The 27,566-nt window shown below is 33.8% G+C and overlaps 2 protein-coding genes across 2 annotated transcripts; one reads left to right on the forward strand and one right to left on the reverse strand.

Moving 5' to 3' along the window:
• On the forward strand, positions 1-26,347 carry LOC128183868 (uncharacterized). Its single transcript, XM_052853061.1, has 29 exons — positions 1-352; positions 2,816-2,908; positions 4,014-4,124; positions 5,501-5,588; positions 6,174-6,334; positions 6,813-6,913; positions 7,417-7,497; positions 7,847-7,970; positions 8,502-8,594; positions 8,957-9,091; positions 9,650-9,768; positions 10,180-10,216; positions 10,430-10,512; positions 10,898-11,090; positions 12,883-13,007; positions 14,128-14,167; positions 18,281-18,293; positions 18,506-18,661; positions 18,831-18,923; positions 19,313-19,440; positions 19,715-19,916; positions 21,233-21,369; positions 21,951-22,097; positions 22,629-22,756; positions 23,306-23,372; positions 23,845-24,287; positions 24,416-24,663; positions 25,081-25,237; positions 25,541-26,347. The coding sequence occupies exons 1-29, from the start codon at positions 311-313 to the stop codon at positions 25,656-25,658; spliced, it is 3,663 nt and encodes a 1,220-aa protein (XP_052709021.1). The 5' UTR covers positions 1-310; the 3' UTR covers positions 25,659-26,347.
• Positions 15,395-16,201, reverse strand: LOC128183867 (U7 snRNA-associated Sm-like protein LSm10). Its single transcript, XM_052853060.1, has one exon. The coding sequence runs from the start codon at positions 16,156-16,158 to the stop codon at positions 15,712-15,714; it is 447 nt and encodes a 148-aa protein (XP_052709020.1). The 5' UTR covers positions 16,159-16,201; the 3' UTR covers positions 15,395-15,711.
• Positions 26,348-27,566: the final 1,219 nt, after the last annotated feature.

Here is a 27,566-nt window from a genome sequence, read left to right on the forward strand (position 1 = left end):
ACAGTGGGCGGGTCTAACCTTACAAAAACAAAGTAAACACATGTGACAACCGACATGACAACTAGATCTATCGACTATCGAAGCAATCGTCTCATCCTTCTCACAGTGAAATGAACAAGGAAAATATCATGTGTTTCACAACCAGTTTTAAATAATGGACTGTAGGGGCAAGAATGTGTGGGAGAAAGAAGAACGAGAAAGAGCGCGCCACCCATTCATCTCGAATTTCCTCAGTTGGTTTTAACAGCCACATCGTGTAACGGTGTGGTGATTCATAAGTTAGTTGAGTTTTCACAGTTATAAAAGCAACATGGCGAGAATTTTGAACGATTTACCCAGATGGCTTGTGATTGTAAGTATTTTTTATATATACAAATGCCTATATTTATAATCCTTAATTTATTGTGTAAAAATTATATTTACATGTTCACGTATAATTAACTTAATTACATTGAAAGTTTCTGGCTTTTACAGTCACATTGATAGCTGCAAAAACATGTACATGTGGTAGGCATTTAAAATTATTTTATTTTAATTGTCATATCTTTAAATGCATACATGTACGTATGTTTTATCTTCAGGGTAGTGAAGTTATAATATTACTGTGAAATCATACACTTAAAATTGAACAACACCCCGATATGATTCCTATCTTAAGCCTCCCTTCCCAATCTTCTTCCTGTTACTTATATATATCTTTGTGTCAAGTTCAAATTTTATATCTTTTTTCATGAGTGAAGAGACATGTTAATTTATATATTGGCTATTTCAATATATTTTCTTGATTTAGAAATACCTAAATATTTGATCACTGTTGCATGTTTCGGAAGAGTAGGTTAGTAATCAGTTTTCAATAAGGAAATGTTGTGACATCGTGATGTGAATCATCTTCTCTTACATACACTAGTAACACGAACAAGTTTCCTTATCAACTTAATCGTTGTATATACACGGAATGTGTAATACCGATAAATAGCTGCAGATCTGCATGCATGTTTTTAGGCACATGATTGCCTAAATTTTGGAAAAATTTTAAACTTCAGTATCTGTCATCATGTGATTTTTCTTCACTATATTAAAAGTTTTAATTGAATTTCTGAACAAAGACTTAAATTCGATCATATCAGAGTGTCACTTGCTTTTATTTTGAATTAAAATGTTAAACATCATAAAAGATGTTTAAAAAATATGAAAATTTTGCATTATTCATTACTGTTGCTGCTAATGATAGCAAGCAGTCTCACTCTGTTGTAGGAAATTGTTTGCATGACTATATTTGAGAAAAACTGCAGCTTTTGATTTGAATACATGTAGATTATATGCCTGATTGGTCATTTGATAATATGTACATTAGACTTTCATATTATTCACTACACTGAAGATGATAATCCAAAGCAGGATGTGGATTGTTTAATGAATTAGCTAGACTTATGGCAGGTCAACAAGTGGTTGCCTTGATAGTCTTCACTTATACACAGGAACACCATTTCCTGGCCAAAGAATGATGATTTACAAAGTGTAAAGTCTGAATCTTCAAAAGTGCTCATGAATTTTAAAAGTTTACTGCACAAGTACATGGTGTATGTTGTCTACTTGGTTTTTAAGTACTTTTAGTACATTTACAATCATTTTACTGCATGCACAAGTACAAATGAAATTTTTTAGAGTATAAATCATTTTTTTCATGCAGTCAAGCATATTTTTAGTACATGTATCCCGGTACTTAGAATTCATGCAGTTCATGTACAGTAAAACTCGTTTAGTACGAACACGGATATTGCAAATTCACAGATATAGCGAAGTCATCTTGGATCCCCAGCTATGTAAATTTAATGAATTTCTTATACGGTAATAACGAATTACGGATATTACGAAGTAATTTCTTAGGTCCCAGTGACTTTGTTATAACCGAGTTTTGCTGTAAATGCAGTCAGATCTCAAAACGGACAATAGTATTCAGAGATATGGGAATAAATTACATTCCAATTCTCTTCAACATATCCTTGGTATTCAAAATATTTATGTTTGAGATATTTATAATGGTCCAACTGTATATGTACTAATGATACTAATAAAAACTATACAAGAGTTCTTGCTGTCCCACATATTTGTTGAAACTCTGCAAAGCAGCTAGTGCATTATACATGTACCAAGATCATGATTAATGTAAAAATTTGTTAAATTTTAAACATGATATCTGCCCTTGCATAATGATTTTTTAATATTTTTAACATTCTGCCTTTATACTGTAAACATAATATGTTATAACAACCATGCTGCATTACAGCATACTGTAAACAATCTTCAAAATTGTCCTTCACAATTTTAATTCTTCTGTGTTTTTTTTTTGAATGCCTTATATTTGGGCTATAATTTAAAAACATGATGATCAATATTTTATCAATGTTAAATTATCATGAATAAATGATTACTGGTACTATGTATATATCTACAGTATAAAATTTGCATACCATATTATACAGTGTTAATTATATACCCGGTATATTAAAATTATAAATTGGAATTTTTCTAGCTTAGATTCACATATTGTATGAACTAGAAAAATAATTGTATACAAATATGAACATCAATATTTCAGTGCATAATTAGATATTCTCTAGTAGCTAGTAAATCACTTGAATGATTTAAATTCTACCCATTTACTTTTTTTTTTTCAATCTGATGACCGTCCCCACCCCCTTTCCCAATTTTCGTATTTTAAAAGGGGAGCTGTATAGTGTTACATCTTTGATGCTTCCATTAATAGAATTAAGAATCCTATGTTGTTTATGTCTTTTGGTGACAATTTTTGTAGATTGTTTGGTTGATTGGAAACATTGTATACTTCGTCGTTACCTACTTCAACTTCCTGACAAGAGCCTACGACTACACCAACCTCATGCTTGGGGTAAGAATTCAGTATTAATTGACTTTTAAAAATCTAGGAGTTTTCTCTTGCCCTCAAGATATTGCATTAACATTAACAAGACACAATTAGGACATGGAGATGAAACAGGGAGAGCATCACTAAGTGAAAGCAAGAGGGCTCAATAATTGAAATATGTTGAACTATTATTAACAGCTCTAGTACTTTGCAATTTCATAATAACTCCATCTCAACAGCAAAAAGACATTTTTGTAATGAGCCTTAAATTATTCATAACCTATATGTTTTTTAACTATGATAAATCTGTCTTTACTCTAAGTTAAGTGAGCGACAATAGATATTTCTCAATTGAGCTAACTACCGGTAGTTGGTTTAGATATGAAATACTTCTCCTCCCTTTTTCTCCACTAAAAAAGGTAAAATGCAGTGATTCAACTATAATGAATTTGTGTTTAGTCGAAGTATAGTGAGCAACAACTTATATTTTTCTTGAGCTACAACTAGTACACTTAACTTAATTGGTTTAGTTAAAGAATTTCTCCTTCAGGTTCCTTTTTTTAAGCTGTATGTTATTTTTATGACAACACTAATAGCATACAGGTAAGATGTTTAATGGTGCTATTTAAAAGCAATTTTATGGCATTTCAACTACGAGTAATATCAATAAACAGGATTATATAGACATATTGTTTCAGTACAACTCATTCAGTACAAACACTAAATATAGCAAAGTTTTGTGGTGTTCACTGCAACATACTGTTACATACATGTAATTCTGAACAATTCGTCAATTCCTTAATTGTAAAATCTTACCCTTATAAGGATAATGATGGAACTCGTATGAATTGGATTTTTCAAAAATGAATTGTAAACTTTCTTATTGACTTCTTGAACCAGCAATTCACTTTTAGTTTGCCATGTTCGTCATCAACGTTTTAATTTTTTCAATGTTCTAGTGTATGGTATCATTCTGTTTAATGAGGATTTCATTATGTCTTGACTCCAAGGCTTTGTTCATTATGAGTTATGTCCCATGTTCATTATGAGTTATGTCCCTTGTTCATTATGAGTATATGTTTATGTCTTGAGTTGAGGCCTTGTTCGTTATGAGTTGTGTCCCTTGTAGCCCGCCCTTCCCTGGGCCCGAGCCAGTGCAGCCTGTCTCAACCTAAACTGTATGCTCATACTTCTGCCGGTCTGTAGGAACCTGCTGTCTGCCATCAGAGGATCATTCCAAGTAAGAAATAGTGTTACAGTGGGGTCCTACATGCATGTATATCTATACGGCAAAAGAATTTTAATTTTGCTGATATGCATGCTCTTTAGATCGTGTGGGGGCATTTTGTTGTCCAAATGTCCGGAATCTTTGGATCATTCCAAGTATGGAAGTGTGCTACAGTGACCTGCAGGGGCTTTTTTTACAAAATATTATTTTTTTGGTTCAGACTCTCTGAAAAGACCAATGTGGGAGCGTATTACCACATGTTACTGTCCTTTTGGGTTTTTTTTAACATTTCTCAACTTTAAATTGAGAACATATTTGTTTAACAGGCATTTTACATGACTCATCATCTTGTTTTCCAAATTGACCAAAAATATTTTTTATTTCAATAAATTTTTTCTCTCCAAATTTGAAAGCAATTTAAAAGGAAGTACCTTTTCGTAAATCTACTAATTAGCAAAAATACCAAATTATACTGGTACTTTAAAGTTGTATTAAATTTTAAGTATATAATTGGTGTAATTTGGGGATTTTGGCTCAATTCTACACTTACTTCAAAGTATTTTTGGATTTTACACCCTAAACTTATTTCCTTTTGATATGAAATTAGATCTTAATTATGATTGCACATGATTTTCTTTTAGAATTATAGAGATCTAGAGCTTTTGAAATCTTCCTTTAAATTCAGAAAGCAATCGGGAAGTATCAGCGCCTCTGCTTTTGGTAAAAATCGATGATAAGGAAATCCTGTGGAAAGATTTTTTGGCAGAAATTGATTTTCTTTTGATTTTATATCCTGTCTGTAATGATTTTCAGAAAAATACCAGGAAGTTTTGGATCAAATTAAATAATCTGGTAAAAAAACTAGAAAAAGTTAAAAACTTCCATGATCTTTATCTATAAAGTAATTTGTAAGATGAGCTATATCTGCTGAATATTTCAAAAAACCCCTTTTTTCATAAATGCTATCCATTAGTTTTTCCTTGATCTATGAATTGATTTGCTTCTAGGTAAGATTATAAAAAAAAGTGTTTTTTACGGCTTTATTTTCGGATATCCTAATTCAAAAGTGGAGAGAGTGTAATATATGCACAACAGATATTTTGTTGTTTTAAGTAAATTATTCATATACTGTATACAGGGTTATTTTCACCTCGTTTTATTTTTGCCCTTCTACACCTTTGCCTTTCTACACCTGAAAATGTTTTTGGCCCGTCTTAAATTTGCCCAGACACACTTGTGTAATAAGAGATAACTTGGAACATTGGAATTCGCCCAGTCTTAAATTCGTCCGCTAAAAACAAGGGCGGAAGGGGCCAAAAAAAGGGGGGCGAATATTTTGGTGTATACAATATTGTTTTTAAAAAGAAATTATTTGTTTTATATTTCAGAGGTGTTGTATTAGAAATATACGTCGTCAGCTGGACAAGCACATCACCTTTCATCGTTACATAGCATATATGATCTGTGTTCATACTGGTAATTTAAGTATAGATATAGTATAGATATAGAATTACAAGTACTTTCTTACAAATGCATACTTAAACACAACTTGAATCCTGGTGTTCTAAAATAACGTAATAGAAAAGAAAACTTTGTAGATATAGAATTTATACTCTGTTTTTTTTTTTCTCTAATGAAGTAAACATATGAAACATATGAATTGGTCCATACATTAGATATATTTTATTTGAATTTTTTGTGAGACAAATTATTCAATTGAGTATGATTTATAGTTATAGATTTATATATACTTTAGTTGGGGCTATTATATTGACCTTGGATACTTCATGATTAATCAACAGAAGGGCTAAATAAATTGAGATGAATTTTCATCAAAATACTACTAGCATGTATTGGAGAAATTATCTGATTAGGTCTGCATTGATCAAATTTTTAAATTTGACGAAAATCAAGAAATTTAGAAGAAAACAAAATGAATGCATTTTCAATTTAATTTGTATCACTGCAGTTTTCTTTTCACATGCTCACTTGATACTGTATAATTGATTTTTATCTATCATATTTCATAGTATTGGAAATGAATAATTATTGTAATTTTAGCCATACACTTGGGAGCTCACATATTTAACGTTGAGCGCTACGTAGAGGCCTATAACAGCAGAGATGAGGCTCGCCGAGACCTGCTAGTTAGGCTGAGTTCATTACGAGATAATCCTACCGCAGGCACCACATATCTCAACTTCATAGATTCACCAAACACAGTATGTCTCACTGCACAATGAACTTGTATTTCATTACTTACAAAGTTAAATACTGTAAGTATATGAAAATACTTGTACCACTCGGCAAACCTCGGCCGATTCCATAACTTACATTAGATGAGATTCGAATCTGCCGAGATGTGCCAAATGTACTTGTGCTCAAAATTGGTATCAAATTATAGATTGTACAAAGGCATGAGAATAGTTATACAGCTGAAAAACATACATATGATATCACTTTTCATAATATCCAGTATAATTATAGATATTATTCCTGAATACTAAAACATGTAATTTATACAGTAATCCTGTGAGTTATGTCCTTTAATGTGCTAATGTACACTTTCTATGGTTTTTATGTTGCATGTACATGTATGATTTCCTGGTGATTACTGTATTATATGTGTACGTGCGCTCTCTTTTTATTTCATGCATCCCATTGTGACTGACGTGGTCTTTTCTGACATGTCTGTTGCAGGATGCAGTAAAGGAGGCCTTGAAAACACTGTCTGGTGTGTCCGGGGTTGTCATCACTCTCGTACTCATCGTCATGGTTTCCTCAGCAACTGAGCTCATCAGGTACAGGGTGTTTCAAAAGCTTCTGACAAGATTTGATCAAAGATTTGTTATATAGTTTTATGTATTTTCGAATAGCTATAGATTTATACGCGGATCAAGAAAATATTTGAGGGCATCAGAGGGATATTTAGGTTTGCTTTTTTTTTTTTTTTTTTGGGGGGGGGGGGGGTTGTTGTCTAAGGCATATGTTCATTAATTTTACTCTGTAATAAAAAAAAAATTTCAACGGGAGGGGAGGGGGTCCAGACCCACTGCCTCTCCATCTAGATTTAAGCATCTTTCACACATTAATCAAGTACTTGCGTAGTTTGGTAGTAGTTTGTAGATAATTTAATTTAACCAAAAAATATGATTTATACTTAGTACAGTACATCACAAAACTTCATATTAAAATTATATATACACTGTTGATATTTAGCATCATAATTACATGTACAGTTTAATTCGCAAAAAGATTTGCTTACCAGTATATTATGATTTTGAATGTTACTTGTTTATTTCAGACGTTCATATTTTGAGATTTTTTGGTTCACCCATCACCTTTTCATCATCTTTTTTATTGGCCTTATTGTCCATGGCTTTCAGTAAGTACATTACTTAAGTAATAAGTATAAAAGACATACATGTACAACAATGTACATAATACCTGAATATTTGGCTTACCGGTATAAAATATATGTGTACAATCAGTCATGTTTGCAAGGCATGGAAGTGAATGCACTAGAAAAAAAGTTAATCAAGGGTATAAAAATCACGAATTAAAATGATGTTGTATCAAATGAATTTATTGTAAAATTTCAAGATAAGGGGAACGAAACTTAATTTGCTCTTGGGCGAATTGTCTGTAACATTGTCTGTGTATATAAACGTTACAGTAGCCATTAGAATACTGTGTACAATGTAGTATTACATCATATATTACAATAATTACAGAGGAATTGTCAGGAGGCAGACCAATGTGGCCGAACATGACCCTGTAGCTTGTATGAACTCATCCAGTACCTGGGGGACACCAGGGGGGTGCCCCAACCCACAGTTTGCCGGCCTTGAACCCAATGTAAGATTTATTTACATATACAGTAAAACACGCTTATAACGAAGTCCCAGGGACGGGCAATTTAACTTCATTATATTAAGCGTAATTCGTTATAACCGTCAAGTTTACAACATGAAATAGAGACTTGGGGAATGAAATTCACTTCGCTGTAAGCGTCAATTCATTATAACCGTGTTTTACTGTATTATGTAGCAAACAGTCACACATATTAGAGGTACTATATTGTTAGGAGTCAAGAATGTCTGTAGATATGTGATGGATGGATGTAGATATACAGTGAATGATCATCATTTTATAGAAGTGCATACTTTAGTGACAGATTTTAATTTGAAAAAAAAGATGAATGCCTTAAAAAGGATATCAGCTTTGATATAACTCAGTCAGATATCTCTCAAGAAATCAGTGAAGACCCATTATTGCATGTAAATTCAAAAACTTTGGTTAAAGTATGATAAAATGATTATAAGGAAGTGGAAGAGAAAGTGTTTTATTCCTGGTGATATTATTCTAATTGTCTGGTTTCTGTTTCAGGCCTGGAAATGGGTCGCGGGCCCCCTGGCGATCTACTTCATAGAGAGACTGGTCAGGTTCTGGAGGAGCAAGCAAGTAGTGGTCGTGTCCAAGGTAATGCAGATAATTGTAAAATTGCTTAAACCTGGGGGAGGGGAGACATTGAAATATTGCCCAGATCTTTGGGGGGATGAAGGGTGAAATATTTTTCTGTCAGATCTTTGGGGGGATGAAGGGTGAAATATTTTTCTGTCAGAACTTTGGAGTGGGATGAAAAAAAGCTTTATTACATGTTTCAACGTTTTGCATCAAATTGCAAGAGTATAAAATCGCAAACACCAAATTTTTATCATAATTTTATTCGTTTATATCTGTCAGAAAAATAAAAACAAGATTTTAAAATATGCGAATATTAATACCCCATGTTTAATTAGGAATAGACAGTATCATGCATCTTTACCCAATTCTTTGTTTAGGTGGTACAGCATCCATCCAAAGTGTTTGAACTGCAGTTGAAAAAGAAAGGATTTAAGATGGGCCCAGGACAGTACATATTTCTCCAGTGTCCAAGTCTCTCTAGTCTGGAGTGGCATCCATTCACTCTAACCTCGGTAAGGAGAGATAATTTTATGTATTTGATTATCTCATTAAGGAGATGGAGTTTGGAAAGTTAGATTCCTGGACCCCTTAATTTGAATGTTGTAAATTTCATATTGAAATTAAAATTCTAATTCAAAACTGTGCATTAATTTACAAATCAGAGTTGAAATTACATTTGACCATCAAGAATTTAAGGTCACAAGGTACCTGAATGTGTTGAGAGATGAGTTGGGAGAGGGTAAAAATGGAATTAAGAAGTGGTAAGAGTGTAAAAAATAAAAAGAATACTGTATACAGGGATATTTTTTGCCCCATGTAATTATCGCCCTTCACTTGCAAAAGTTTTGCCCCGCCTTGAATTTGCTCAGACATAGTTGTGTTTTAAGAGAGATAATTTGAGACATTGGAATTCACCCAGCCTTAGATACGCCCGCTGACAACGAGGGCGAAAGGGGCAAAAATAAAAACGGGGGTGATTATTTCTCTGTATACAATAGCACAGTTTCTTCATCATTGTAAAGCTGGTACCTGTACAGTGTACTAATTTTTTGTTGCCGTGCTGATTGTAGGCCCCTGAGGATGACTTTTTCTCGGTACACATTAGACGAGCTGGTGATTGGACGGAAGCTTTGGCCAAGGCATGCTACGTCGATGACGGAGAATTCCAGTCTTCCAGAAAAATGCCAAGGTCTGGGAATTTCATCCCAAAAATATATAATATGGAATCATTAGAATTACATGGGGGCTCAATGTTCACTTTTCGTGGATTTTGTGGGTATCTTACCAAAAATTGGCCCCCACAATTTTTTATGATTCCACAGTAGTATTTATAAATTAGTGTAGTTGTTAACAAAAATTACATTTTTCATAACATCCTTCTGAAGGAGCATCTTGGAGGAATATATATTTTTGGAAGGCATATTTAGCAAACACTTTTATAGGGATTGTGTTGCCCATAGAATGTGCTTAATTATTATATTTTAAAGAATTTTGATTTTCATAGCTTACTAGGTCCTTTAAAAAATTATATACTCACCTGATCAGTACCAAAATGAGAAATGTTGCTCAATGGTATACACTGTTAAATATTTATTTACAGATTGTCTGTTGATGGGCCATTTGGAACAGCTACAGAGGTATGTAATTATGGTTGTTTAATCAAAAGTGTAATCCATTTCTACAATCAACAAAATAGTCCATAAAAACTACAATATCAGTTTTGTTTATACACACCATCATTCTTCTGAAAATGAACATATTTGGTTATATCCTCAAAGATATATGCGCTAAGGTTGTTTCTTTTTTGTTGTTGATGAATTTTAGTACATTTCTATGTTTTTGAATTTTAGGACATATTCTGGTATGAAGTTGATGTATTCGTGGCTGGAGGAATCGGGGTCACTCCTTTTGCTTCCATCCTCAGACACATCTGGTGAGCTCAAAGACTTACACTAAATCATGAAAAAAGGATAAGTGGGATTATAGAACTCATTTCTTTTCATATCTTTTCATGATCTGAGATAGAAAAATTGTTTGCATGTAGTACACATCCTTAAAAAAATGGTATTTATTACTTTAACCATTCACTAATTTAGTTTCCTGTATGTAATGTATCAATCCAGGTGAAATATGTCACATTTTACAATTTTATGCACTTTAAATGGCACTGGTAAATGATTCATTTTTTATATATTTTTTTTTCCATCAATAAAACTCTATTGAAAATTTTTAATGGACTTTGAAAGGTAATGCTGCAGTTCAAATCATCTTATCATTTGTAAAGTTAATCCCTCAGATGATGAAGTAATTTTTTCCAGGCATAAACACAAGGAGGCCAAGGCGGACATGAAGCTGAGGAAGGTTTACTTCTACTGGGTGTGTCCTGACACAAACTCCTTTGAGTGGATTAACGACCTGCTGAAGAACTTTGACCAACAGATGGCAGAGGAGGGACTCGGGGAATTCCTGAACTACTACATCTACCTGACCAGGGGCTGGGACAAAAACCAGGTAGGTATATCACCAATCAATGGGGAGGTGGTAGGAGCTTACAGTCAAAGTTATTTCATGCTCTTCAGTTGATCATAAAGGGAGATAGTACATGTAAACATAAAGTAACAACTATAGATTAGGAGGAGTGCTAAAGTACTATGGAGGGAGATAACTCTCTATGCACATACAAACATCACCAACTAAGTTATAATAAATATTCTCATGAACAATTGCATACTCTATCTCTTTACCTGATTGTAAAGGGAGATAAATCTAATCTCCATCATGCAGTAAAATATGCTTATAATGAAGTGCGAAGGACAGGGGATTTTGATTCGTTATAAGCGTAATTCATTATATCCATCAAGATTACAACATGTAATAAAGTCACTGGGAATGAAACATACCTGTTAACCCTCCCGCATTGCGCGGGAGACTCCCGCAAAACGGCCTAAAAATCTAAGATCTCACGCATCCAACCTATCTCCCGCGCGGGAGACGAATTTCTCCCGCAATCGTATTTGTCTTCTCCATACCCCCCCCCCCCCCTCCCCCTCCCAATTCTGAATCTTTACATGCAAATTTCAACAACCACTGCGGGTTTTTCTCTGAATTTGAGCTAAAAAAGCTGCTGTGTAGCTTGAATATATCAAAATCCATCCAAGTGATCATAGTATGACATGTTATAGTCCAGTTTACTTTTTACGATTACTTCCGGTTTTGACTTAAATCAGTTACGTATTTAGTTATGCATAGGCCTTATAAAAAAATAAGTGAAAGCTTAAAACATCTTGGTTTTACTCTGTAACACCAAAGAAAACAATACACAGCCAGTGGTGTCACTTAACAGGTGCACAGGTAAAGCACCCAAGCCACGTGCAGTGAGTCGTGACTAATTCTGTCTGGCCAGCACTGTCGGTAAAAATCAAAGTGAGTTTGGAACACTGAGTGTTTATACAAGCTACCGATAAAAGTGAAGCTCGAGGAAAAAGTGTAAAAGCATTTCACAAGAGTTTTTAAAGTTTATAGTGCCGGTACTATGAATTACAGGGATGCTATAGACATTACAACAGAGATCATTTTTAAATGATACTGGAGAAATACATGTTGTTTTGTGAATTAAAAATCTTTCCTATAATATATAAGGCAAAAAATAATTTTAATGAATATTATTTACTGGTATTTTCTAAACTGGGTTTCACTGCATATTCAAAATACGCAAAATAAATTTTCTGTGTTTACCCTAGATGTCAGCATGCAGTGATGGTTCAATACCCAACAATAAGAAGACTTAATATAAAAAGTGGCACTATTGACTTCCTGTATTGTACCATGCAAACAAATTAATAGTTTTCTGAACACAACACAAGTTGTAATTGCACACTGGTAATCAAAGAAATAATAAAATTAAAAATGATTGCAAATGCATTAATTACAATGGTAAAATAAGGTATCTAACAGTATTTTTAACATCTATTTGCATTTCATGTGAAAAAACGTCGTGTACGCAAAATCTCCCCCTTAGCCAAGTTGGTAAGGGGGAGATTCTCCCACATAGCAGCTTTGAAAGGTTAACAGGTATGATGAAATTCACTTCTCTGTAAGCGTCAATTCATTATAAGTGTGTTTGCTATAACTGTGTTTTTTACTGTATATAAGTAGTTCAAGGCTTATTAAAAGGGAGAATTGATCATTTATCTTTTTAATTTTGGTGTACATGTATTAACAAATAAACTGTAGGTTAAAATAACCATAAATTGATATATACATGTATATATATTCGATTCTATTTTTTTCTGCATAATTTTAGGCTCAGAACATTATTCTTCACGAACATGAAGATGTGGACCCAGTAACAGGTTTGGCTCAAAAGACTCATTATGGACGACCAAACTGGGATAAAATTTTCCAGGACATTACAAAGAATCACCCCAGGTAAGGAGGTCAAGATATCATGCAGGGTTAACAGCAATCAGGTCAAGATATCAGGGTTAACAGCAATCAGGTCAAGATATCAGGGTTAACAGCAATCAGGTCAAGATATCAGGGTTAACAGCAATCAGGTCAAGATATCAGGGTTAACAGCAATCAGGTCAAGATATCAGGGTTAACAGCAATCAGGTCAAAATACAGTGATATCAGATCCATTATTAAACTCGTTGTCTGGGATTATGTCAAATTGGAAGAAATAAAGATTTTGTTTGAAATTGATTATTTCAACCTTATTCAGTACATATAGAAAAATTTATATTTGAAAGATTGTTATTATTGGTATAAAATCATGATGCAGAAACAAGAATTCATACTTGGTCCAAGAAAAGCACATTAAATTCAGTTTATCTTTAAAATAAACCAACTTCTTTAGAGATAATAATCAGCTGATGCGTGTAGATAAGATCAATAAAATACCAGGTACATGTATTGATTAATTAAAGGATTTATATTGATTGATTGATTGAGTTGGTTTATATTGATTTCAGTACCAGTGTAGGTGTTTTTTTCTGCGGACCAGGTGCCCTCTCCATGACTCTACACAAAATGTGCAACAAGCATTCCACAGTGGGAGGGACCAAGTTCTTCTACAACAAAGAAAACTTCTGATCTACCAAGTCATTGGTCTACAAATATCTACCATGATAATTGACATTCTATTTTTATATTTATTGATGCACCAAAGACATTTTAATCAAATTTAATGATATATATGCTTATGTTTATTTTCCTATTTTACATGAAGAGAATGAATGTATTTTAATTGTGTATATGAAATTTATTCTAACTAATATGAGTTGTACTATACAAATGATGTGCTACATCTTAAAAGATAATGTCTTATTTTTTTGGATAAGTATTTTTTCTCAAATATATAAAATTCTTGTATAAACATACATTGTACTGGTATGCGTATGTGGGTTTTTATTTATTGTATGATACTAGTATTTCCGCACTATTGCTACAAACCAAATAATTCCATATTGACTTACTTTTCATTATCATTTTGTGATACCAGTATACAATTTGATATTTTTATGTGTATATTTTATCTATTAAAAAGGAAGGCTCACCAGTTTAGTGCTTTATTTTTTCTTGTTCCGGTACATATCTTGTCTCAAATAGATGGATGAAAATCTATGCAATTTGTATTGTTACAGCAGTTTGTGTAAAACATTTTCCTTTTTCTGTGTATTTATGATCCCTGCGATTGTTGCTTGTATGTTTATTACCTGTAAGGTGTGTTAGTGTTTATGTACAACATATATTGGTTATCTGTACCCATTTCGAGTTTTGTGTCTTAGATGAGCAAAGTTGAGAACTTTCTTTCGTATATATCATGCAATATATACATATATCTTTTACCTCTGCGTTATAAGCAGGCTGTGTTACCACATGAGATTATAAATGTATATAATCGAAATAAATATATTTAATAACATGACGATTTTATTACTTGTTATTCTATCGTGTTGCATATTGTAAGCAAATCAATTATCCAACAATTGAACAGGAAATAGGCATACAAAGGAATAGTTAAATTATGAAAGTATGGTGTTAGGCTTCAGTATTAATTTCTTTATACATGTACTGTATTTTAATCTGACGTTTACCTGGGTATTCTTGACAAAGATATATTTGTATGAATTACGGAAATATTTAAAAGTTTATTGTAAAGAGGAAAACTGAATAATGTTTTGTCCAATATAATGTTAAAAAAAGTGTAATATTTATAAATAAATGCTTAGTACTGGTATGCTCCTACTAGCACTGGCTAGTGGGTTAACCCTTTAGCTCAGTCGGTAGAGCATTGGTTTTTAAACTGAAGGGTCCCAAGTTCGAGTCAAAATGTGGTCATTCCTCCTCTTCTGTTACATTGGTGCCCAACAAAATAACCCATGTGGAGTGGTCTAGAGAGTCTTCTGTGAGATTTCTAAGGGATAGAAAACTAAAAAGGAATTGGGGAACTCAGAACAGTGTAATAGTGTGTGTATAAAAGCTCATTACTGCCACGTTCCAGTAACACTCGCTAGTAGGTTAACCCTTTAGCTCAGTCGGTAGAGCGTTGGTTTTTAAACTGAAGGATCCCGAGTTCAAGTCAAAATGTGGTCATTACTCCTCTCCTATAACAAAAGAATCGCCTCCTTTAAAAATCCCACAAATGTAACTTATGCACTAAAAAATTATCAGTGCTACAGAGTTTACTTTAGAATGTACTGAAAGTAATTGTTTGTCCATCATTTGGACAGAGATTTATAAAACATGAAATAAGAATATGGATTAAAACATGAAGCAGATCTCGTTTAAAATTCAAACCTCAAAAAGGAAACTAATCAATTTGAGTTTAATATTTATTTTGTATTAATGAATAATTATCAAAATTGTCATCAAACAGTGAACTGGATTAACCATAAGCGCATAACTCGACAGTGATTACTGTTAAATAACAGCCAGGTTAATGATATGCTATTTGCCCTTGACCAAATTATATGTATTATGCAACACAGTTCTTGTGATATTATTGTACAAATGGTTCTTTGCACTATCCCTGATTTCATTTCTCCTGAGTCCAATTTTGAATCGCAATTTCTGTCTCTAAGATCTTTGCATCAAAACAAACCGTTAACAAGAAGAGTCAAATTATTTCTCAAGTCTCTTCTTGGTTAATTTTCTTCTTCTCCTCGAGTTCTGCTTGTCTTCTCCTCAGAGTTGTCTCCTTATCTGCCTGCAGCTGTCGTTTTGTAATTCGTTTTTTAGCTGCGTCTCTTATTTCACGGGTCATTTTATCTCTCATTCTCCACTCTCTATTCACTTCTTGATCAATCGCTGCTCTCATGTCAATTTCGTCTGGGATATGAACGTATCTGATATTCATTCCTTGGACAAAAAAGCTTGAAAAATTATGAGAAATTCCTCTGTATGACTTGAACACAACATCTTCCATGACAATATTCATGAATGGATCAACGTTTTGAATCAGACCAGTGACAGCGTTTTCATTCCTTAACTCTACTGTTGTTACCATTCCTTCCACAGCTTTTAAGAGCGAAATTAGAGTGTTTCTAATCAAGAATTTCTCTCTATCACTTGCCATGTTTTTCCCGTTTTGGACAATATGAAAGTAGGCCCCTTAGGTGATTGTGGAGATATCTTCTAAATCAAATTGATTTCTATGTATCATTTCATAAATAAATCATATGGATTGTGATATAATTTTGAAACAATATGCAGTTGCTTGGTTTTTGGAAGCTGCTAAGGATTTATTTTCTATTCTTTATTTACTTTGTAATGTTGTAAGCGATTGTAATGGCGGCAAATCTAAACAGAAAACGTTGACATTCAGTCAGAGACATAAATAACAGTATTTATGTCTCTGATTCAGTATCTGACTAGATGAGAGAAATGGAGGAGATATTCAGCTTGTTCAAGACCCAAAGATATACACGATGCTTGAATATTTTAAAAACTATTTCGAAGTCATCTGTATTGGAGAATTATTTGTGGCAAAACAATTTGAACACAGTGGAAATTTCTCTGGTATCAGAATTAACATCATCATCTATTTGAGTGCTTATTATCGATAAATTAAGTAAAATTGAGATTGTTTAGCATTAAATTTCATAAGAACCTATTGCTGTAGTTAGGTGTTTCAGAGGGGAGGCAAAATTGAAACATGTCATTATCTGAATTATTTTGGAGATATAACAGCTGTATAACTGTTAAAGGGTTTTTGATATCTGACATGAACAAACAATTAAAATAAATTCAAATTCAAAATGCTGAAAAAAAATTATATGATAGCTAGGGGTCATTTTGATTGGTCGAGTTGAGTACATCAAACAAATTAATTTTTAATTTTTGGCCTAGCTAATATCTGGGATGTAATGAAAATGTAACTGAGCTACTAGTTCTGACAGTCAGACCGGGTAGAATACTGGTGCCAGATAGCTCAGTGGGTAGAGCAACTGATAAGAAAGTGAGGGCCTGATTCAAGTCACAGTCTGGTCCAACATTTTTTCTCCCATCCCATTATGTTTAGTTAACTCCTGCCGGGGAAAGGGCCTGGGGTATTCTTTGTGGACAAAGATTATTTAAGGGGCATTGAGATAATTGGTTTAAATACTGGGCCAGATACATGTAGCTTAGTGGGTAGAGCTGTTAGAGCACCTGACTCGACTAAAGATTCAGGGGGCCCAGGTTAGAATCTCAGTCTGGTCTATAATTATTTCTCCAATCCATGGTTCATTACATATAGTACAGAGTTTGAAATGACTAAAAAATTTCATGTATTTTAATATTGAAGACAATTTTAGTAGTTGCAAGAGTTATACTGTGGATATCAGCCTGGGTAACTTAGTGGTAGAGCTTGTGTTATTAATTATATATGTAGTAGATTGTTTATTCATGTATATTTATGTGTATTCATATCTAACGTTATTACTGGCAATATTTATAAAATTTAATTCATTATTAGGAGAAGACTATCTAAGTTTTAGAACTTGTGTCTTATCCATTTGATTTAATCAATAAAATATGTTCAATTCAATTCAGAGTTTGTGAGTGAAGTTGTGACTATAAGGTTACAGGGGCCCTGGGTTCAATATCCAGTCCAGCCATTTATTTTCTGAATTTCATTGTTTATTTTAATGTATATGCTCATTCCTCCTTCCCTACTACAAATGGTGCCATGGCTTTCCTTGTTTATGCAATATAAGAAAATTTAGAAGTCCTGGCAATTAGGTGAACTTGTGTTGTGTTTTCAGGGTTAAAGACCATTTTAAGGGAGAGAAATGTAGAGGGTTGGTCTATATGGACCTTGGATATTGCCATTTGGCCTGGGAAGCTTAATGGTAAACCCTCCGTTTATTGTTGCAACCCATACCAAAAAAAGTTACAAAAAAGTCATGACTTTTGAAGGCTTAAATAGTTACAAAAAAGTCATAACTAAGTCATGCAACTTTGGAACCACTACTTCTAATTGGTTCCAAAGTTGCATCATTTAGTTATGACTTTTTTGTAACTCTGTAATTATTAAGGGTCCTGGGTCTATTGATTCTATTATATATTTTCATTGTTTATATGACCATTCCTGCTTATCTAACCACCACACAATACAAATTTAAATGTCAAACCCTCGAATGATTCTGATAACCGCGGTATATCTTTTTAGTTTTGTCTTTGATATTGTCTTTTATTTTATTTTTATTTTATTACAGGGTCTTCTGTCAGGTGAAATAAACAAAATCCTAAGTTTTGAAGATGAATTTATGCATCTGCTTCAGAAAATAAGATGTATGTATTTCCATATTAAGACAAAACTAATTATGCCTGCAAAAAAAAATTTCCAGTTGCAACTATTTTGAACCAATTTGTATCCAAATTGTGCATATTTTTAGAGTTTTTAAATAATACACAAATGTAAATTTGTTCTTTTATTCCAGGCATCCCAGTTACTGAAGAGATCCTAGTAGCAGAATTGTGTGTTGTCTGCAATGTCATCACTTGTCATCTTATTCAAGGCATTTGCCCTGTTGACCAGTCTCAGATGATATTATTGCCATCCATCCAGAAATGTTGGAATCTTACAAAAAAAGAAGGTTATTTTAAAACGTTTCATATTTACATGGAGTGCCGTTTTAAAGTTTTGGCTGTAAAGAAAAAATGAAAATGCAGATTTCAAAATTACACAGCAAGTAATTTGTTCTTATCATAATCAATTACATGTAATTCAATATATTTCATCCTTAGACTTTTGTTTTGTAACAGGAAATGACCTCTGTGCTACAGCTGACATCGAGATAAAAAGAGGAAATTTGATCCACGGTCTGATGGAGAATCTAATGAGTTCTGCTCTTAGTGGTAAGTTAGTAGTGTTGTGAACAATGGGAAAGCCTGAAGGTTTGTTTAGCATACATATTACAATAAAAATCATTTTGTACAGCAGTTTCACAGATACATTTATGTTTTTTGGGGGGTTTTTTTGATCCCCAGAAACATTCTTGCATGTATTAAAAGTTACTTGTAAAATTTTGTGCATGTGATAAACTTTGATATGATACATTTCAAGGTACCTACCGGTATATGGAATTCATTTTTTGAAGATCGGGTTAAAAATACATTTAAACAAAATTTATGATAAAATTAAATTTCATGAAGGCTTCCATGAACTAAAAACATGAGAGACAAAAATAAATTTTTCTAAATGAATTCTGTATGTATCATTCTTTGAATCTGTAGTAATATTTCAGGACCATTGGGTAGCATTCTGTTGGAGGCATGTCTAAGATGGGCCGCTGTTCTCCTCTTAAACAAAAATCCAGAAAGAGCTTCCAAGATTTTGTCTATTGTTGAGTCCCAGTCAAGGACAATATATCAGGTAATTAACATATAAAGAATGAGTAGGTATGTTGATTGAAAATAAAATCTCAAAAGTATGAAGAATATAACTAAAACAGCGTATAAAATATACTTGTAAGACTGTGATTTAGTGATCATATATAATACATTATTTATACATATCACTGGTAAAGCATTTCATTTAAGAAATGTTTATGAATTCATTTTCAAAACACTCGAAGTCCACCAGCTTTTAAAGAAAGCTGTAATACATACTTGTAAGAAAAAAAAGCAAATGTTTTATTTAAATCCAGGAGGAACCTGTGTCAGGCTTGCTTCTGCCCCTCGAGGTATGTTTGCTGGGGGGTGAGGCCTGTTCCCCTGATGCCAGTGTTGTAGAGGAAGTGCACTTGCTCTCTGCTTTGTGTTTGTTTCCAGTGGAGTCTGACAGATGTCAAGGCCATCTAAAGAAACTGAAAACTCAGGCATGGCTGCCCTACACTAAATTGATGGAAGGTATAACAGAAAAAGTGTATAAAAATTGTGATTAGGTACATTGTAACTTTCATGAAGGAAATCTCACCAATTGTGGTAAATGCTAATGCAATGCAGCATATGTAAGCATCAGCTTGTTTTTATAACATGGCCTTCAGTTTCATTCATCAAAAGTTTTGCTTTCTTATTATACCCCCTGCAAACGAAGTTTGGGGGGGGTATATAGGAATCACCTTGTCAGTCCGTCTGTCTGTTCAATTCGTGTCTGGTCCATATCTTTCTTATGGAGAAACATTGGAAGTTATTACTTCACACAAAGATTGCTTATGACCTAAGGGTGTTTCATGACCTTGAACCAAGGTCATTTGGGCAAAGTCAAGGTCACTGACAGAAAAAGTGCAAAATTCGTGTTCAATCCATATTTTTCTTATGGAGAAACATTGGAAGTTCTAACTTCATACAAAGATTGCTTATGACCTAAGGGTGTGTCATGACCTTCACCCAAGGTCATGTGGGCAAGGTCAAGGTCACTTGCAGAAAAAGTGCAAAATATGTGTCCGGTCCATATTTTTTCAATGGAGACACATTGGAAGTTCTTACTTCACACAAAGTTTGCTTATGACCTAAAGGTGTGTCATGACCTTGACCCAAGGTCATTCGGGCAAGGTCAAGGTCACTGGCAGAAAAGTGCAAAATTCATGTCCAGTCCATATCTTTCTGATGGACAAATATTGGAAGTTCTTAATTCACATCAAGATTGCTTAAACCTGAGGGGTGTCATGACCTTGACCCAAGGTCATTGGAGGAAGCTCAAGGTCATTGTTTTAAAAAAATCGGGCTCAGTATACCAATAATTCAAAATGTTTATATTAAATGGCTGCTTGACATGTGGAATTTTGTTTGATTTGAGTCATGTTTGTTAACATAAGGATGCAAATGTCCTCATGCATTAACAGTTAACTTGAACTGAGAATGGAAATTGGTTTGTGTACTCATATTAGCATTAACAGTTTTAAAAAATAGAGCAGTTGTTATTTATAGAAAGTGGACGGTGAAATAGATTCATCCAATATTTTCTATAATAGAAAAAATACATGAGTTATGATTTTTTTCTTAGTGGGGGGTATCAATTGTGAGCTTGATCACAGTACTTCTAGTTAATTTTGTGAATCAAAAAAAAAGTTTACATTCATAATGATATTAATATCAATGAGTTGGCCCAGGGTCAGAAAGTTTTTATGAGACTGGCCATGGGTTTTCAATGATGAATTCACAATGATGTATCTATTATGACACTTTATTATAATTATTCATAAGCATATATACCAACTCTGCAGCGCATTTGGAGTACAAGGCGGAGCATTACATGGAGGCCATCATTATTTTGTCTGAAATAACTGCCTTTCCTTTCAAAATGACCAAAAGGCTAACAGCTCTACACTGCGACCTATTTGGGAAGTGTCTTTCACAACTGGTATGCCAACTGTTAATCATTAAAACATACCATGATTTTCAAGTCATGAATATTGAAAGAATAATTAAACAAGTATATCCGAACTAAAGAAGGATAGAATTTTTAATTCAAGGTGAAAGTGTCAGATACATGTATATTGCATTCATACAAGGGACAAACCAGTGGATTATAATTTACCCCACAAAGGAGGTAATATCTGTCTTTGTTATAGTAAAATCACAGAATAGATGTATCCTTCTTACATTTAATCTAAGCAAGTTTTCAAATACTGGTAGGCAAGTTTGACTGCCAGCCCCAATAAATGAAATTCAGAAATGACCATCAAATTTTTCATGTTGTCATTTTCTATTGGTACACATATATGATATTGGATATACATGTATTTTATCCTTGATTTAACATGTTTGACTGTTCTTTTTACTTATTTATTTTTGATCAACGTCAAAGGACATAACAGTATAAATATAGATACCTATACATAATTGCTATTTTCACTGTTTTCGATATAAACACAATATAGTAGAGAAAATTATGTAGACAAAAAAAATGCCTACATAAAACATGTTTGACTTGATATTCAGAACAAGCCACACAGTGCCGTACAGAAATTCAGGGAAGCATTAGATGCCGATTTTTTCTACCTTTTACCGCTGTATAACATAGCTACACAGTACAGACAGCTAGGTCTGATGGAGGCGGAGTTAGAGGCACTCAACCTTCTTGTTACGGTAAAGATTGGCTTATAACTAACTCACAAAATTAATGTACTGTAGATCTCTCTCTCTCTCTCTCTCGCTCTCTCTTTCTCTCCTTGTTTTCTCTCATTTTTTGTTTCTCTCTCAGTCAATCTGTCTCTCTCAACATGTGCACTTAATCAATCAAAATATTTCCTGTCATTTATAAACTCTATTGTTGTCCCCTTTTTTTAAATCTATTGTTGTATTTTTCTTTTATATTTTTTTTAACACTTGATATGTCTGAAGAAAAATTAGTTCTAGGATATAAGTCTTAATAAGGAAAACTTAAACTTCAATATGATTTAAAAGTCTTCTTATGTTATGTACAAAAGTGGAATGTGTGAGCCTAATACTCTGGTGTAGAAATTAAAAATAATTTGGTAATTTGAAATGTCAGTCATGTGACTTACCTTAAAATTTCTTTCACCAAGGTTGAATTTGAGAATTTCTTTGAATTTGACACATGCATTACTGGATTAAATGACATTTTCTTTTTTCTATGGATTTTTAAAATTTATTTAGGCCATAGAAAATAGAGAGATGAAACCAGAGTCTTCAGAAAGCATCTTCTTTCAGCACGTAGTAAACAAGGATATAGGTTTAACACAGGCGCTGTTTTATCTCGCCCAGGCCTGTGAAATCCATCACAAGTAAGACAACTCTGTCAGCTCTAAAGCTTTCACACTTTTCGCACCAAATGACAAATTTTTCACCCTGGTGATTTAAATTTCTTTCATTTCAATTTTGAATGTCTTTTAGTTTGCTGTTGCATATTGATCTTTATCTTTTAAAAGGATTATATAAGAAACAGTTTTAGATTGATAGTGTGTGCAGGATTCCTCATAACCACTTGTACACTGTTGTGGAATGAATTCCTTACAATGCATATTTGTGTTGAGGGAATGGAAGATAAGCTATATACAGAGTACTGGTGTCTGGGTGGGGTTATATATCCAATATTCATGGAACTCTCTTTTCCTTGCATGATCTTTCTTGAAATACACACAGCAGTGTATATAATAACAATGCAAGAAACCCGCACTTCTCTTCAAGGTCATATAAGTGTTGACATACAGTTGTCCTACAAATGCACACACAGTTTATGGAGCATGACACTCCTTTGATGTTTAAAAAAGAGGGAAGGGTTGTTGTTGCTTTTTCTTGTTGCACTTGACATGGTTTACTGCTTAATGTTTCAGATATGACATTGCTGCTGAGAAATATATTCATCTGATATCATTGATAAATAACAATACATTTGAAAAGGTAAGCAAAAATTCCTCAAGAACACAATGAATACAGAACACGCAATTTACTTTTTCGACATGAAACATGTTACTTGATATCTTTGAAATGTAAAAAAGTTGATCTAATTTGTCTACTTCATTTTTGACCTTCAGGTTTTCATCAGTCTGTGTCCAAAGCTATATTTGTGTCAATTCAGTTCTTTATTATATATACCAAGTATACATTTGTTAATATCAAGCTATGCTCATAGCATACAAACTAGCTAATACAAATTTGTCCTAAAAACAGTTCTGATAACCATAATTATTTATAAAGCTTGATGTGTGTATTTTACATTAAAGTTCATACACAAAATCTCAAGGTGAAACATCATATAATTCTAAAATTAATTTGATGAACGAGGCTAATTTACTGCCGCAAATTGTCAATGCCAGATGTGTCTCAGTTGTTGAGAAATTTTTTTCATAATAAAAGTCCATATTTGTTTCAGATGAGAGGCTGTGAAATGTTAAACATACCATCCATATCTGACATCTATAGGTCTACAATAGTCTCCTTATTGAAAGCTAAGAAATATCATCAGTGTGAAGTCTTGTGTGAACGTGTGTTGTCATGCCAACCAACAAGTGTCCTTGACCTTTCAAGCATCCTTTCCCAGCATTCTCAGGAACCCGCTCATTCTCAGGAGACGTCTACACAAGCTAGAGCTTGTATGGGGTCATTTGCATTCGGAAACCGTTCCTCTCAGGAGACATCCATGGAAGAGTGTAAAGTCTCATGTTCCCAGGGAAAAAGGAAAAGGTTGGCATCATCGGAGGAGAAATCTGACCCTAGGAATGAAGGACAGATGGAGATGGTTTTTGTTCACCTGTATAAAGCTGAGGCTCAGGTCTGTCTCAACAAAATCGAAGAGGCCATTGAAAGTTTGGATATGTAAGTCACAATAAAGTGTAGATGTTAGCACATAAGAATACCAGTATCTAGTTGTTTAATTTGATTTTAATTTGGATTTTATGTTTGTAATTTTAATTTGTTATGGGATTTATTTATAATTCTTGTAGTGTGCTGGAGACACTTAGAAATACCTGCTCCTCTTCAGAGTCCTCCTCACAAGAGTCCAAGAGACAGAGACTAAGTTCTGATGGTGCTGCCAACCCAGGGACCTGTTCCCCAGGTTCTGTCTCATTTTGGAGAGAAGTAGGTCACCAGGCATCACACGTCTACCGTTGTTTGGGAATCCGCCTTGGTCGGCAAAACAAGCTCACAGATGCCCTACACTTCCTCCGAATGAGCCTTCAGATGGAAAAAGGTTAGATTTCAATTATGGTAACATCAACCGTTTTACCCATCTGAAGAGTCTTATGAATCCCATCAGAATTATTAATGCTGTTTCCCTATAGATGAAACTTTATTCCTCATTGCTTAAAGGACTCTTGCAGAAAGCATTTTAAAGGGAAAGTTTTTGATTTTTACAGCTTTTTTTATGTTACATGTATTTAAACTCGGTCTGAAAAATGATGGTTTCAACAAAGTTTAAAACAACATGAATTTAAAATTGTTAGAAACAATGCAAAACCTCTCATCAAATGACTAATGACTATGACTTACCGGGTATTAATTTTTGAAAATTGAAAATACATGTACCAGCAACCAAACATCCTTTTGAAGTTGTAGATAGTTGATGCCTATCAGTACCCATATATAACCATTTTGTTGCTTTCTCCAGAAAACCTGACAACCCTGTACAATTGTGTGGTGGTTCTGTGGAGATTAGACAGACAAAAGGAAGCCGCCGTGATGTGGTGCAAGGGGAGACAACTGGACATACAGGGGGACAGTTTCCAGATGGCAGTGGTGATTAAACGAAAAAAGGCAGCCATAAAGTGAGTGCCGTTTATCAATTCCGGCCAGCATTAAACTATTTTAACTCTCAGTATTTATCAACCTCATGCAATATTGATGGTCTTCATCAATGTTTGTGTATGTAGTAAAGAAGCAATTTTGTTGTTAAAGATTTTCATTAATACTGAAGAGATTTAGTAATGTACACATATGGATGATCAAAGTATTCATTTTGATTAAAATTTTAAGACTATTTAATAGCAGCTTTTACCATCACTACCCAAGCATATTAGACTGAATGAATTAGATTGAATAATTCTCACAACTTACATTGTATTTAAAAGGGACACACAAGGAAATGACACTCCCCTTGAGGTCAAGGCAACAGTTGCTGACCAGGAAACATTACGACTTGATGTGCAGTGTTTGGAGTTCCTTTTTCACTGGAGGCATGGCAGGTGACCAATGATTTGGTGTGGATGGCCATAGTCCTTTGTTGTCCAGAAACTAGTACAGTTACATTAATCATACCCTCTGGACAATTGACTGATATATACACTGTACATGTACAATGCACAACATAATGAAACTTATAACCCAGAAACTTTGTTTGTGTCTGGATTATTAGGAAAATTTATTTTACAGAGAATTTTATTTGCATCAAATATTGTTTCCTATTGCATTGTTTTGAATGGATATTTTTACTTATTTAATTGTTTTGTTATTAAAATTCTGTGCAGGCTTTTTGATGGTACAAGTATATGAATGCCAAGAATAAATGACTTTAAGGAGAGGTAATGCTCTGCACAGAGGGGAAAAGTCTCCAAGTGGAAGCTATGCTTGTTGTTTGTATTGTCAGGGTTTATTGCTCGTTAATGAGTGACGTTACAAAGCCGCCAGAGGATTCACCTCAGCTTGTTGTACTGACGTCTGAGCAGTGATGGTTACTGGGGGATTGTAGAAGACAACAGTCGCGGTTCATTGGCTTTATAGCTGAATGCAGGTATCATCTACCTGCTTGATATCTCAGGTAAATAAGCTGGGATTTAGCTATCAAACCCTGGCTAAGTAATAAAATTGCTTTGACTTCTTACTGGGTCATAAATTAAACTGTGAAATTAAATACCTACAAATTTCATTCAGTTAAAGTGTGTGTCTTGTTTGTTGATAGTATAGCTGAAGAATGTCGTTATTATAGTTTGGATTAAGGGTAGAAACTGAACATGAAGGAATTTTTATGTTTTCGCTATGTATATTTTTGGGTCTGGGTGAATACCTTTAAAATAATGAGTGGTTTTACTGAATCGGTGAATGATTTAAAGGAAGTAAATAAAAGGGCGGTATCAACAGGCAAACATAGAAATGTGGATTAATTGCCCATCTGTTTTTCTTCTTACAGTCCGGTCTATCCCATTGTTGATGTTTTTTTAGCCACGTTATTTTGTAAAAAGAAGGAATATGCAGGACATTGCATTGCTAAAATAAAGGTTGTATCTCCATCTGTTTGCCAAGATTACCAGGGGAAGGGCCTCAACTTGTTAACTGCTAATCGGAAGACAAAGTGCATATCCTGTCTCAACAATGGAAGGCCGGTCTAAGGTTATCTGACAGCCTTAGTATGTCCTTGTAATTCCTCCATAATGTCGCCGCCTGTCTTTTTGTTATTATACCATCATATTTTTTTTCATTTAGCCACAGGAAAGCAAGAGTCCTGTTTCAATTATATGATTATACAGATAAACTACATGTATAGAAATGTATATAGATAGGATGTGTCGAAATTCAACAGAGAAGAACATATAACTGGGCTGCGTGTATACATATATGTGTATTGGATGCATTTAATTGAGCAGTTGACAATGAGGTGTCTCTACTCTACAGTATATCAAATCAAGGTGTTTGCACTTATTAGAAATTACTCAGTTTTTCTAGCGGACCTTGTCATTTTCCCGTTTGATATGAAGTCCTTTGTTGACTGTACTTATGATCACTCGAGACAATGACAAGTAGAGGGTGTGGAGGTAAATTAATGATACAGCATGTGATGTCATTCTGAAGTGATAGGACACTAGTAGGTAGCTGGGAACCTCTCAGAAATGTATCCCACGATAATAATCGCTGTTCTAAATACTGTCACTGAAGTACTCTGTCGAATTGTTGTAAAAAAAAATATGTCATTCTTTAAATGATGTTTAAAGACCAACGTTTGTCGTGGTTTAGAAAAGAAGTTTGGGGGGGGGGGGGGGTAAATTCCACAAATGTTGTACTCGAGTTTGACAAACAAAAGTACATCACATTTACACTTCGTACCGTATATCTGGCCTCGATACTTATGAATCTTCGCACGTAAATCGACGGAGAGCCTTTTTA

The sequence above is a fragment of the Crassostrea angulata genome, chromosome 5, assembly GCF_025612915.1.
Source record: "Crassostrea angulata isolate pt1a10 chromosome 5, ASM2561291v2, whole genome shotgun sequence".
Lineage (NCBI taxonomy): Eukaryota > Metazoa > Mollusca > Bivalvia > Ostreida > Ostreidae > Magallana > Magallana angulata.